Below are 12689 nucleotides of genomic sequence, written 5' to 3'. Positions count from 1 at the left end.
TCCGCTTTATTTTACTATTATGAATAATGATGCTTTACCATTCATGTAGAATTTTTGGACTGAACATGTGTTGTCAGTCCTCTTGGATATATACCTAGGAAGTGAAATGCTGCAATTCATGGGGTCACAAAGAGTTGGACACGACTGAGCGACTGAACTGACTGATGGTAATCTATGTTTAACTTTTTGAGGCAATGCCAAACTATTTTCTATAGCAGTTGCGTCATTTTACATCCTCACCAGCAGTGGACAAGGATTAAATTTATCCACATACTCATCAGTATTTGTTATTTTTTTTTCTTTTAAAAAAATCCCAGGAAATATGAAGTGGTATCTTATTTTGATTTGCATTTCCCCAATGACAAATGATGTTCATTATTTTTTTAATGTATTTTTTGGCCATTTGTGTATCTTATTTGAAGAAACTCCTATTCAAATCTTTCATTCATTTAAAAATTGGATTATTTGTCTTCTTGTTGTAGAGTTGTAAGAGTTCATTATATATTCTGGATATGAGATCTTTATCAGGTTGGCAAATATTTTCTCCCATTGTTTAGGCTGTCTTTTCACTTTCTAGATAGTATTATTTAATGGGAAAATGTTTTAAATTTTGATTAAATATGACATCTGTTTTTCTTTGGTGCTTTTGATGTCATATATTAGAAACTATTGTCTAATCCATAGTCATGAAGATTTGCACTTGTTTTCTTCTAAGAGTTTTATAGTTTTAACTCTTACATTTAGGTCTTTGATCCATTTTGAGTTAATGGTTTTATATCGTGCAAGATAAACATCCAAATTTATTATTTTGCTTGTGAATATCCAGTGGTCCTAGTACTATATGTTGTTTCTATCCATTAATCTGTACAGACATTCTTCATGGCATTCTTTATCCTCTTGTGTATATCCCACATATATACAGACAGCTCCCTAGTGTTGAACTAGGTGATTGCCTGCCTTCTGGGATCCCTGGCATGTTCCTCCCCACACGTCCATCAGCTCAACCAGAGTCACTTAGGAATTTCCTAGCCTTCATTCCTTCCCAAAGCAAGAGCAAGAATCAGATGTTTCTCATTATTTGAATCATAGATTAAGACTATCCATTGTTCACATGGGGCACTTTGTCATTCTATTTTCATTTTCACATTTATTCACCAATCACCATCCCTTTTCTCAGAGGAGTGACAATGGCAGGATATTTCTCTGTTTACTCTAAGAGTGTATCAAAAAGTGAACAAGAAAAAAGGCAAGATTCCCTCTCAGGACCTCTGCTGAGATCCGCACACAACTCCTTAAACCAAAATGGCCTTTGCAGCTGAGCAAATTTCAATCCTCAGCATTGGGCATTGGTGTTCCTCTTCGTGTTTGCAATCGCGTTCATGCAGGGTTTGTGGGCCTCACAAATGTACTCAGTTGTTGCAGATCATTTCTCCTTTTTACATGTCTCTTTAGTGATCTCAGGGCTTCCCTGGTGGCTCAGCTGGTAAATAATCTGCCTGTAATGTGGGAGACCTGGGTTTGATCCCTGGTTGGGAGAATGCCCTGGAGAAGAGAAAGGCTACCCACTCCGGTGGCCTGGAGAATTGCATAGACTGTATAGTCCATGAGGTCACAAAGAATCGGACACAACTGAGTGACTTTCACTTAGTGATCTGAGGTCATCAGTAGGCTGAGAATCTCTGGCTGGGTAGGCAAGAGGCAGAGGATACTGTAGGGAGAGACCTGGAAGTGCATAGCTGTATTTGAGATGGGCTTCTGTTGGTGTGTGAAGATGGTGGTATTGGGGATAAAGCAAATGTGAATAAAGAGATAGGGAGGCACACCTAGGACTGATGATACAGGCTAACCTGGCTCACTTGTCTGCACCGACAGCTGATTCTCCCAGGCATGCATGAGACAGAGGCGACTCTCTACTCCACGATCATATCACCAGTTCTCAGCCCACAAAGTCCTAATTGCCTTTTGAGATTCACATAAAATAAAAATCTCCACTCCGCTTAAATCTTTAAATTTATCCCTGAATTGAAAATCCATACCCTTGCTTACCCTGTGAGTTGGTCCGCTAGTGGGAAAACTCCTCCTTGGGAGGAGACTTTCTGGAGGACCTCCATGGGCCCTAGGGAACCAAGTCTCCAATGACAGTCTCTTTGGACGTGCAGAAACATCTGTATTCAAGCTGCTGGGGGGCGACAATCCCCTGCCGGTACAGAGGGCCAGGTCTGCACTAATGTCTTCTCTCCTTGCCATCACACACCTGAGTGAGTGTGTGGGTGCATGGTTATTTGCCGCTGGGGTCAGGAATGAGACAGCAGCATCTGTGTTCAATGCGTATATACAGTGGATGAAGAAACATCTGCAAATACTGATTTCTTTGAACACAATGTGACTATCCAGTACATTTATTTCTTCCATTCAGTTCAATTCAAGCAAATGAATATGTACTCAGACTCTACCATGGGGCGGTTCTGCCCTTGGTTCACGGAGGAGTCTAGGGGATGAGAGGGCAAATGGTCCTCATCTGCTTTCGGGAGCAAAAGCAGTTCAGTGACAGGATGGAGTTAAAGGCAGTCTGAGGTCAGGAGGAAAACACCTAAAATTAACAGTGGCTGTTAGGCTCTGCGGAGAGGGGAGTTCAGGGACCACTAGGTAACAGTGGAAGTTTCATGTGGGTGATTTGCCTGGCACACCTTTGAGGTTGGTAGATTAGGAGAGGTGGGGGAGAAAAGAAGGGAATGCGTGCCCTGAAGCAGCAACACACCTGAGATGACCGTGATTATCACTGCAAGGGATGAAGTGTTATTTACAATGTGTCGGGAATGACCTCACCAAAGGCATCAGGCAGCTACCTGCAAAGCAGGTACAGCAGGAACAGGGCGCCCAGCAAGGCTGCCAGGCCCAGCTTACACCAGCCATGGGCCACCGCTACAGCCCGGCCAGCGGCCAGTCTCTCCGCCACCCTATGCAGCCTCTCCTTGCGGCTCAGCCCGCCCAGGGTCTGCGCCACGTGGTACAAGTCGTTGGTGGAGGGGGCGCCGCCATGGTCCCTCTCCAGCTCCTCCACCAGTTTCATCAGCTCCCCGACCTGCGCCTCCCGCTCCCCGTCGGCCGCTCGGTTGTCGAAGGCGCAGCAGCGGCCCCCGCACTCGGCCACCAGCTCCCGGAGCGCGCGGTTGTCGGTGTCGCGCACGTACTGCTGCAGCGAGCCCCCCTCCAGGTCCTCCCTGCGGGTGAAGACCACGACGGCGCGCGCCGCGATGCCCGCCCCAAAGAACGCCTTCACCCCGCGCCAGGCCCGCAGGTCCTGGGCGGTGAAGCGGCCGAGCTGGGTCACCAGGAGCACGGCGTGGGGCCCAGGGGCCGACAGCAGGTAGCAGCGGCCTCTCTCCTCGAAGCCCGGGTCTGCCTGGGCGACCTCGGGGCTGAAGAGGTCGGGGGTGTCGAGGACTTCCACGTCCCACGAGGCCCAGCGGCAGCTCCCCGTGGCGCAGGACCTGGTCACCGCCGTGGCAGCGAGCCTGGAGAGGAAGTGCTTCCGCTGGAGGATGCTGTTGCCCGTGGCGCTCTTCCGGGTCCCTGACCTCCCGGCCAGGAGGAGGCGCAGCCTGCTCTCCTGCAGGGCGGACCTGAACTCCTGGAAACCTGTGGGCACCGGTGGTCTGTAAGCTTCGGGATCTGAGAGCAACATGTCCCGGTCCCCAGGTCTCCTGGACGCCTTGCGAGCAAAGGAGAACAGAGCGCTTCCACGGTTGTGTTTGGGACTAAACCTTTACTGGTTTCCCTTGTGGCTCATCTGGTAAAGAATCTGCCTGCAGTGCTGGAGACCTGGGTTCCATCCCTGGGTTGGAAGATCCCCTGGAGAAGGGAAAGGCTGCCCACTCCAAAAATTCTGGCCTGGAGAATTCCATGGACTGTATAGTCCCTGGGGTTGGAAAGAGTTGGACAGGACTGAGCGATTTTCAGTGTCACCTGGAATTAAACATTAACATGTATGACTGTGACTTCTCTTTCCTTGAAGATAATAAAAATCTCCAAGGATCACTGAAGGGAGAAAACTACCTATAAGAACTAGAAAATATCAAGAAGAGTCTCTATAGGCTATGGTCTGAAAATTTGTGTGCACCCTCTCTCACCTCAACATTCACAGGTTGAAAACCTAGTCTGGAGAGAGTATTAGGAGGTGATGGCACTGGGAGGGTCTTAGGTCAGGAGGGTATATTCCTCATGATTGGAATTAGTGCCTTGTTCTAATTGATTGTTCTAACTGAGTGTGAGGGCACAGTTAGAAGTTGGCATTCTGCAATCTCAGAGAGGACTCTCCCCCAAACCCAACCATGATCATGGACTTCCAGCCTCCAGAACTGTGAGGAATAAATGTCTGTTGTTTTTAAGCCACCCAGACTCTCTCTCTCTGTTTAAAATAGCAGTCCAAAGAGAGGAAGGCAGTGTCTAAACAAACAAACCAGCAAACCGACACACGCAAGCTCAAAATAAAAAGAGTGGGTTTTCCCTTTGCTAGGAATCCATTTTCTACTGAAAACTGCCAGTCATTTTACCATTTCTCACAGATGAACAATACATCAAGACAGCTAAACACATTTTAAGGATGTTTTGAAGTGGTACAACTTTATTGTTTATGTGATGGAATAAACAAGAAATTTCTGAAAACTCTGATTCCTTTGAAATCCCCCTTCAGATCCAAGTGTCCAGGTCCTTTCTTGCCAGGTGACCTGCAAGACTGAAGGTCACACCGTCACCTCCTCGGGCCGGCGCCTGCAGAGCAGGTACAGCAGGACCAGGGCGCTCAGCAGGGCGGCCAGTCCCAGCTTATACCTAGTCCCCGGCCCCGCCTTGGTCCACCGCCACAGCCCGGCCAGAGGCCAGCGGTCCGGCCACGTCTGCGCGGGGGCAGCTAATTGCTCCACCACCCTGCGCAGCCTATCCTCGCTGCTCAGCCCGCCCAGGGTCTGCGCCAGGCGATACACGTCGTTGGTGTAGGGGACGCCGCCATGGTCCCTCACCAGCTCCTCCACCAGCCTCATCAGCTCCCCGACCTGCGCCTCCCGCTCCCCGTCGGCCGCTCGGTTGTCGAAGGCGCAGCAGCGGCCCCCGCACTCGGCCACCAGCTCCCGGAGCGCGCGGTTGTCGGTGTCGCGCACGTACTGCTGCAGCGAGCCCCCCGCCAAGTCCTCCCTGCGGGTGAAGACCACGATGGTGCGCGCCGCGATGCCCGCCCCGAAGAGCGCCTTCACCCCGCGCCAGGCCCGCAGGTCCTGGGCGGTGAAGCGGCCGAGCTGGGTCACCAGGAGCACGGCGTGGGGCCCAGGGGCCGACAGCAGGTAGCAGCGGCCTCTCTCCTCGAAGCCCGGGTCTGCCTGGGCGACCTCGGGGCTGAAGAGGTCGGGGGTGTCGAGGACTTCCACGTCCCACGAGGCCCAGCGGCAGCTCCCCGTGGCGCAGGCCCTGGTCACCGCCGTGGCCGCGAGCCTGGAGAGGAAGTGCTTCCGCTGGAGGATGCTGTTGCCCGTGGCGCTCTTCCCCGTCCCCGACCTCCCGGCCAGGAGGAGGCGCAGCCTGCGCTCCTGCAGGGCGGACCTGAACTCCTGGAAACCTGTGGGCACCGGTGGTCTGTAAGCTTCGGGATCTGAGAGCACCATGTCCTGGTCCCCGGGTCTCCTGGATGCCTTGCGAGCAAGGGAGAACAGAGCGCTTCCACGGTTGTGTTTGGGACCAAGCCTTTACTGGTTTCCCTTGTGGCTCATCTGGTAAAGAATCTGCCTGCAGCGCGGGAGACCTGGGTTCAATCCCTGGGTTGGGAAGATCCCCTGGAGAAGGGAAAGGCTGCCCACTCCAAAAATTCTGGCCTGGAGAATTCCATGGACTGTCTAGTCAAGGGATTGCAGAGTCGGACATGACTGGGCGACTTTCACTTTACTGACTGACCTGTGTGAGATGTGGGCACTCCAAGGAGATCTCTACCCCTCTATTTCTCCCATCTTTGGCATCACGCGTGCACCTGTGCTCCAGCAGCTGCTGAACCTCTCTCTAGAGAATGCGCCTTTGTAATACAGGCCATTACTTCGTCTGATATGATCTGTCATCCAGGCTGTGCAGAGCTGGTCCTTCTTTTTCCTTATGCCCTCCCACTGGGGAAAAGGGTGGGGCAGTCGTCCCAGCCCGGAGGGACATCTGGAGTCCCATAGCTGGGGGTTTGAATCATAGACTGTCCTCTACCAGCCTTGTAACCCTGGGAGCTGCTTAATTTAAGTGTTAAACCTCTTCTGCACAAACGGAATCAATATTGTAGTGCTATCCTCACAGGGCATCAGAAAATAAGATGAGCTCAACTCTCCTCCTTCCCTTCCTGCCTCCCTCCTCCTCTCTTGTCTCTTAAACCTGCGGCCTAATAAGACACTTGTGTAGCCCTCCATCCTTGTTCCCTAACACCTTCTACCTGGTGAACCATGTTCCCTCTAATACACGACTTGATGCCCTCTACATCCACTTCTGTTTATTCATTTTATTTTGGAAACAGAGATACAGGTTAGTCAAAGAAGTTGATATCTCACAGCAGGGCGGGGACAAAGATCCAGGTGAAGTGCCAGCCCCAGGGCTCTTGCTGCTTCACCCCAGCATCGAATCACCTCTCGACTTCTCTTGTTCAGTCTTGAATTAGCCCATCCCCCTACCATCCAGGGTTCACACTTGGGGGCAAATACGCATTGTGAGACGTGTTCTTACCATAGGCATTTTCTTCATCTCTTGCCACCTTCCGTCCTCCCATGATTACCTGAAAGAGTCCCAGACACAATTTGTTCATTCACTCATTTATCAAATAGGTGTAACTGCCTACAGAGTGTCAGGCCAGGTCTAAAATGCTGGTGACCTCAGAGTGAGAAGGTCATAGTTCCTGCCTTCCCTGGGGCATTGGAAAGAGATTGGAGGAAATGTTCAGCAAAGACATTTGGAGGAGCCTAGTCTGGGGTTGGGATGATGCTGGGAGAACACCTGGTAAGCTTGGCTTTGTCTTCTCAGGGCCCCCAAATGCAAAGAGCAGAGGGGAGATGATAACATTTACTCCATGTCAAGATGAGCCCCTTAGCTGGTCTGGAAATCTGTAGGGCTTATTGTAGGGGCTGTAAGATACTGAGACCCTGGTCTTGAAGAGCATGGAGAGCTTGCTTGCCCCCAGTCCCAGTGCAGAGGCAGTAGACTGAACACTGCTTGGTGCTCTGGCCAGCCTGCCAGGACTGCCCCCAGAGCACCTCCCAGCGCCCAGGATCCTACTCCATCCGCTACTGCTCCCCTCAAAGGCAGAGGCCACCACTGCCGGTGGTAGGTGAGCACCAGGGAAGGAGCAGAGAAAGCTCTGTGGTCTGGCTCCAACCCTTTGGTTCCCCACCCTGCCTCTAACCAAGGGGTTCACACCGAGGAAAAAATGGAACCAGTCAAAAGTGGCCCCAAGGCCTCAGGCCATGGCTATGCCCCCAGCCAAGGTGAAGACAGTCATCAATCTGGGGGAAGATTAAGCTCCCTTAAGACTCCTGCTCCTTCCACTTGGCTTTTGACTCCTCCCACAATAGAGTGGCAACTGGTATGAAGCCTAGGAGAAGCCCTGGTTGGCACCTGGCTCTGGCTGTCGCCCCTCCGACTCCAGCCCTGCCTCCCACCACTGTGGTGGCTGCCAGCACACCCTGGGAGAAGACACAGTCACCGCTCACTTCCGGTCCAGCTCTCCCACCAAAGCCACCAGGCACATGCACACTGCAAAGGGACACTTCCACGAAGGACATGCCTTCAAGACAGGGTAGGTGACCATTCACCTAACTCCATAGCAGCAGACTGAGAAAGCTAAAGAAAATGAGAAAACAGATGCATGTATTTTAAATGAAATAATGAGAAAACAGAGGCAGATAGTTTGCTTGCCAAAGAGTCCAAGGCAACAGTAGTAAAAATTCTAACTGAACTTGAGGAAACAACAGCTGAACACAGTGGAAACTTCAGAAAGAACTAGAAAATATTAAAACCAATCAGAGCTGATGATTATGATAACTGAAATGAAAAACAAGCTGGAAGGAATTCAGGCCAGCTGAGGTGACACAGAAGAACATCTAAGACAGAAGAGTGGAAATCACCTAACCAGAACAGCAAAAAGAAAAACACATTTAAAAAATGGATGATAGTTTATGGGTCCTCTGGGACAACATCAAGTGTACAAAATTCAAGTTATAGGAAGAGACGAGAGAGAAGTGGGTCAAAAATATGTTTGGTGGAATTATAATTGAAAAGTTTCCCAACTTGAGGAAAAAAACAGATATTCGGGTACAAGAGGCATGGGGCACCGCTGTCAGTATGGCTGTCATCAGAAAACAAGAAATAACACGTGTTGGCGAGGATGTAGAGAAAAGGAGCCCTAGTGCCCTGAGTGGGAATGCCAGTTGCTACAGTAATGGCAGAAAACAGTATGGTGGGTGCTTGAAAATTTTAAAATAGAACTTGCATATGATCTAGCAGTTTTACTCCTGGGTATACATCCAAAGGAAACGAAAACACTACTTCAGAGAGATGTATGCACTCCAAAATTCATAGCAACATTATTGATAATAACCAAGTTAGGAAAGCAACCTAAATGTCCATCAATAGATGATTGGGTAAAGAAGGTGTTTTATATATACATGTGTATTGGCTTCCCTGTGCTCAGACAGTAAAGAATTTGCCTGCAGTGCAGGAGAGCTGGGTTTGATCCCTGGGTTGAGAAGATTCCCCCTGGAGAAGGGAAAGGCTACCCACACCGGTATCCTTGCCTGGAGAATTCCATGGACAGAGAAGCCTGGTGGGCTACAGTCCATGGGATCTTAAAGAGTTGGACACGACTGAGTGATTAACACTTTCATTTTTGATTATCTTTATATATATATATATATATATATATATATATATATATAATGGAATAATCCTCAGCCATAAAAAAGGGTGAAATCTTTCCATTTGCAACAACATGGATGGACGTAGAGGGTATTACATTTATTGAAATAGGTCATCCTTATTAAAATAAGTCATATTACGTTTATTGAAATAAGTCATATGAAAGAAAAATGCTGTATGTTTTCACAATCTTAAAAAAACAAATAGTTGAATATAAGAAAAGAGAAACAGACTCACCAGTGCAAAGAGTGAATTAGTGGTTACCACTGAGGATAGGGCTGAAGGGGGAGGCAAGATTGGAGAAAATCGTTAAGAGGTAAAAACTATTAGGTATAAAATTAAGATAAGGAATTCCCTGGCAGTCCAGTGGTTGGGGATTTCACTGCCAAGGGCAAGGGTTTGATTCCTGTTTGGGGAACTAAATCCCTGAAGTCACAGGGTGTGGCCAGGAAATAAAAGATACAAAAATGGAATGTACAAAAAATATAGTTAATATTTTATATTAACTTTACATGAAGCATAATCTATAAAAATGTTGAATCACTATGTTGTACACTTGAAAGTACTATAGTATTTTAAGTCAACTGTATGTCAATTAAAAATAAGTAAACAAATAAGTCTGAATATGATCTGTGTGATAGAGAGACTAGGAGGCTCCCCTCCAGCTTGTTATGCTCTTGCCTTTGAATCTGAGGCTTCTCAAAGTAAAGTGATTATACTCATTCAAATATCATTTAATACAATTAAACATTCTGTGATCCAGTTTCCCTGATCCCGTGAGCACCTGAACAAGAGAGCACAGTCTCTCCTCAGCCTACTTCTCGAGCCTCAATTCCAGTGAATCCCCGCCCACCCCCCCACCCCACGAGCCAGCCACTCCAGACACAGAAGATTTCAGTGCCTTTTCCAACCCACCTGGTGCTCTCCCTCCTAGGACCTTACATCCCACCCCACATTTCTGCCTGAGTCCTGTCTGCTTTACTGTCCATTTCAGACTCTACCTCTCCACGTCACCCACCTGGTTCGTACAGATAACTGTGTTCTCTTCCATTGGCTCCAACAACGAAGGAAAAGCAAAGAGGGAGGCTGGCTCAATAACCCATCTCAAAGAACTCAGAGGGCAGTTTTGTCCAGAACTCAAGCCAAAGCTGTTTGCATTTCTGCAGTATCTCTCCTGCACCCCTCCACCCCCCAAAGCTTTCAGTCAAATTTGTCCCAGGGGCAAATCCCATGATGTGATTAGTTATTTTGTGTCTAGATATCTACAGGCTCCCTTAATTGACAGCAGAGCTGAAATGAAGAAAGAGCTACAAGATTCACAACCAAGAAGAAGACTTTACCTGAAGCAAGATGTCCTCGTCACAGGAGGAAATGAGAAAGTGTGCTACAGGGAATCCACAGAACTCTTGGGTATGCCCTTTGGAACTTCCTGCAAAGTTTGGAATGGAATTTGGAAAGTTCTTCTGAGGTTCTTAACAGCTAAAATCTGGGGTTACAAAGGTATACAGTTATTGGAAAAAGTAAAATTTGTACAATCCTTTCATTTAAAACTTCAAGGGGTCAAGGTTTATTTAGCTAGTCCAGTACTCATTGAACCTGGCATCTTTTGGAATTATTTAGGAGATTGTTAAACATGTATGTATTTTTATCTTTTGCAATACTTTTTATTTTCTATAGTTCCTTTGATCTTATTGTCCATGTGCAATGCACATTTTTATGTAGCTGCAATGCTATCACATACACTATTCACAGTCTGTGTTTTTTTCTCAATATTATACACACCTGCCATATTGCTCCAATCTTTATTTTATGGCTGCAGAAATGCCATTGCGGTGATTCACAATATATAAAAATGTGTATTTCTTAGATTTGTATCCCTATATCTGTACTTAAAAATAGTAAGTTCCCTTCCATGCCGAATTATTTTTAATCATTCAGCCCATGACCTGAGTTTTTGAATCAGTTATCCTAGTCCCACACCTTCAGTACACAGTTGCGATGAGGAAATTAACATGGTACAGCAGCCCACAAAGCCCAGCTTGACTTGGGGAGAAGATATTCAAGAGTCCCTGTAGGGCAAGGGGTGAGGACCAAGTTCATAACCTTAGTTGTTTCCTGCACTATTATGGATAGTGCTAAGCAGAGTGGAGGTTTTAGAATTACAGAATTCTCACTTTGTAACTTGTTCTGAGGTTAGCTTTCCTTGTAAGTCCCCGGGAGTACCTTTTGCCTTTGCTGAACATGCTTTTGGGGAGTGTTTGTTGACTTTGAAAATGCATTTTGGTGTCTGCAGTAGTTCTAGCAATCACCTTTCTTATTTACTAGGGGACTAGGGAAGGAGAGGGGCTTCCCAGGTGGCTCAGTGGTAAAGAATCTTGCTGCCAATGCAGGAGACACAAGAGATGTGGGGTTGATTCTGGGGTCAGGAAGATCCCCTGGAACAGGAAATGGCAACCCACTTCAGTATTCTTGCCTGGTAATTTCCATGGAGAGAGGAGCCTGGTTCGCTACAGTCCAGGGGGTCATAAAGAGTCGGACATGAGTGACTGAGCGTGCACACATACGAAGAGAGAGAATTTAAGAGTATGTGCCACATAAGAGTATGTGCCTAGAGAAGGAAATGGCAACCCACTCCAGTACTCCTGCCTGGAAAATTTCATGGATGGAGGAGCCTGGTGGGCTACAGTCCATGGGGTTGCAAAGAGTCGGACATGACTGTGTGACTTCACTTTCAAGAGTATGTGCATCACTTAGCATCACTGATTCAAGGGACGTGAATTTTGAGCAAACTACAGGAGACAGTGGAGGACAGAGGAGACTGGTGGGCTACAGTCCAGGGGTTGCAAAGATTTAGACATGACTGAATGACTAAACAACAACAGGAGCATGTGCAACAAGAGCTGGAGAGTGATGCTTACCACTTCTGAACTTACTCTATTTGACACTCAAAACATCCTTACTAACCTACACATGCGAAGTTACTGTTTCTAGGTCTTGCTTCCCTTTCTCATACTTACTAGAATGCACATGCTCGCTAGTCAGTTTCACACAGACTCTTCCTGTTCCCCACAGGTCCTACTCCCGGACTGACTCCCTTTCCCTTACACTCACCTTTCCTGCAGAATTGGTGACAGGCTCTAACGTTAGATCCAAGAAGCTCCTGATCTGCTGCCTGCCCTTGGCTGTGGGTGCAGTGACTGGTTTCCTCCCCACCAACAAGGAAGTCTCTGTGCTTCTCAGAGCTCAAGAAGCTCAGGGAGGGGAGGGCCTAGTGGTGATGACTTAAAGAGACAGCAACATTAACCAGTGAACTGCTGGGTATGCAGTATGGTCACTGCATATCCTATCCCATGCTGATTTCCTGGTAGCTCATCTGGCAAAAAAACTGCCTGCAATACAGGAGACCCTGGGCTAGAAAGATACCCTGGAGAAGAGATAAGCTAACCACTCCAGTTTTCTTGGGCTTCCCTGGTTAGCTCAGTTAGTAAAGAATCTGCCTGCAATGCAAGAACCTGGGATAGGGAGGTCCGCTGGAGGAGGGCATGGCAACCTACTCCAGTATTCTTACCTGGAGAATCCTCACGAACAGAGGAACCTGGAGGGCTGCAGTCCATGGGGTCACAAAGAGTCAGACACGACTGAGGAACTAAGCACATCCTATCCCTTAGCTCTGGGCTATGGTAATGTTTTCCAAAGTTTTCTGTGACACCAGCATCTTGTCCCCAACAAGGGTTATAACATCAGTGAGGAAGAGCATTTTAGGTTTC

The 12689-nt window shown here is 48.0% G+C and overlaps 1 protein-coding gene and 1 pseudogene across 2 annotated transcripts; both read right to left on the bottom strand.

Moving 5' to 3' along the window:
• Positions 2843–3749, bottom strand: LOC108635870 (annotated as a pseudogene).
• On the bottom strand, positions 4669–12128 carry LOC102178162 (GTPase IMAP family member 1). 2 transcript variants are annotated; one of them, XM_013976808.2, is made up of 3 exons: positions 12034–12128; positions 6739–6787; positions 4669–5608 (listed from the first exon to the last, which is right to left on the bottom strand). In XM_013976808.2, exons 2-3 carry the CDS (start codon positions 6779–6781, stop codon positions 4743–4745), a joined length of 909 nt encoding a protein of 302 aa, XP_013832262.2. In that variant the 5' UTR covers positions 6782–6787; positions 12034–12128; the 3' UTR covers positions 4669–4742. The 2 variants fall into 2 exon arrangements, with proteins under 2 accessions (XP_013832262.2, XP_017902244.1); XM_018046755.1 differs by lacking the exon at positions 12034–12128 and adding an exon at positions 10263–10393.

The sequence above is a fragment of the Capra hircus genome, chromosome 4 (genome assembly GCF_001704415.2).
Source record: "Capra hircus breed San Clemente chromosome 4, ASM170441v1, whole genome shotgun sequence".
Taxonomy (NCBI): domain Eukaryota; kingdom Metazoa; phylum Chordata; class Mammalia; order Artiodactyla; family Bovidae; genus Capra; species Capra hircus.
The sequence above is the reverse complement of the archived record's forward strand: the minus strand, read 5'-3'. Positions and strand labels throughout refer to the sequence as shown.

Excerpts from the sequence above, each read along its gene's own strand:
- LOC102178162 (XM_013976808.2), bottom strand. The coding sequence starts at position 6,781 with ATGGGAGGACGGAAGGTGGCAAGAGATGAAGAAAATGCCTATG. Across the intron at positions 5,609-6,738 it reads AGATGAAGAAAATGCCTATG|GTTTCCAGGAGTTCAGGTCC; the intron begins GTAAGAACACGT and ends CGGTGCCCACAG.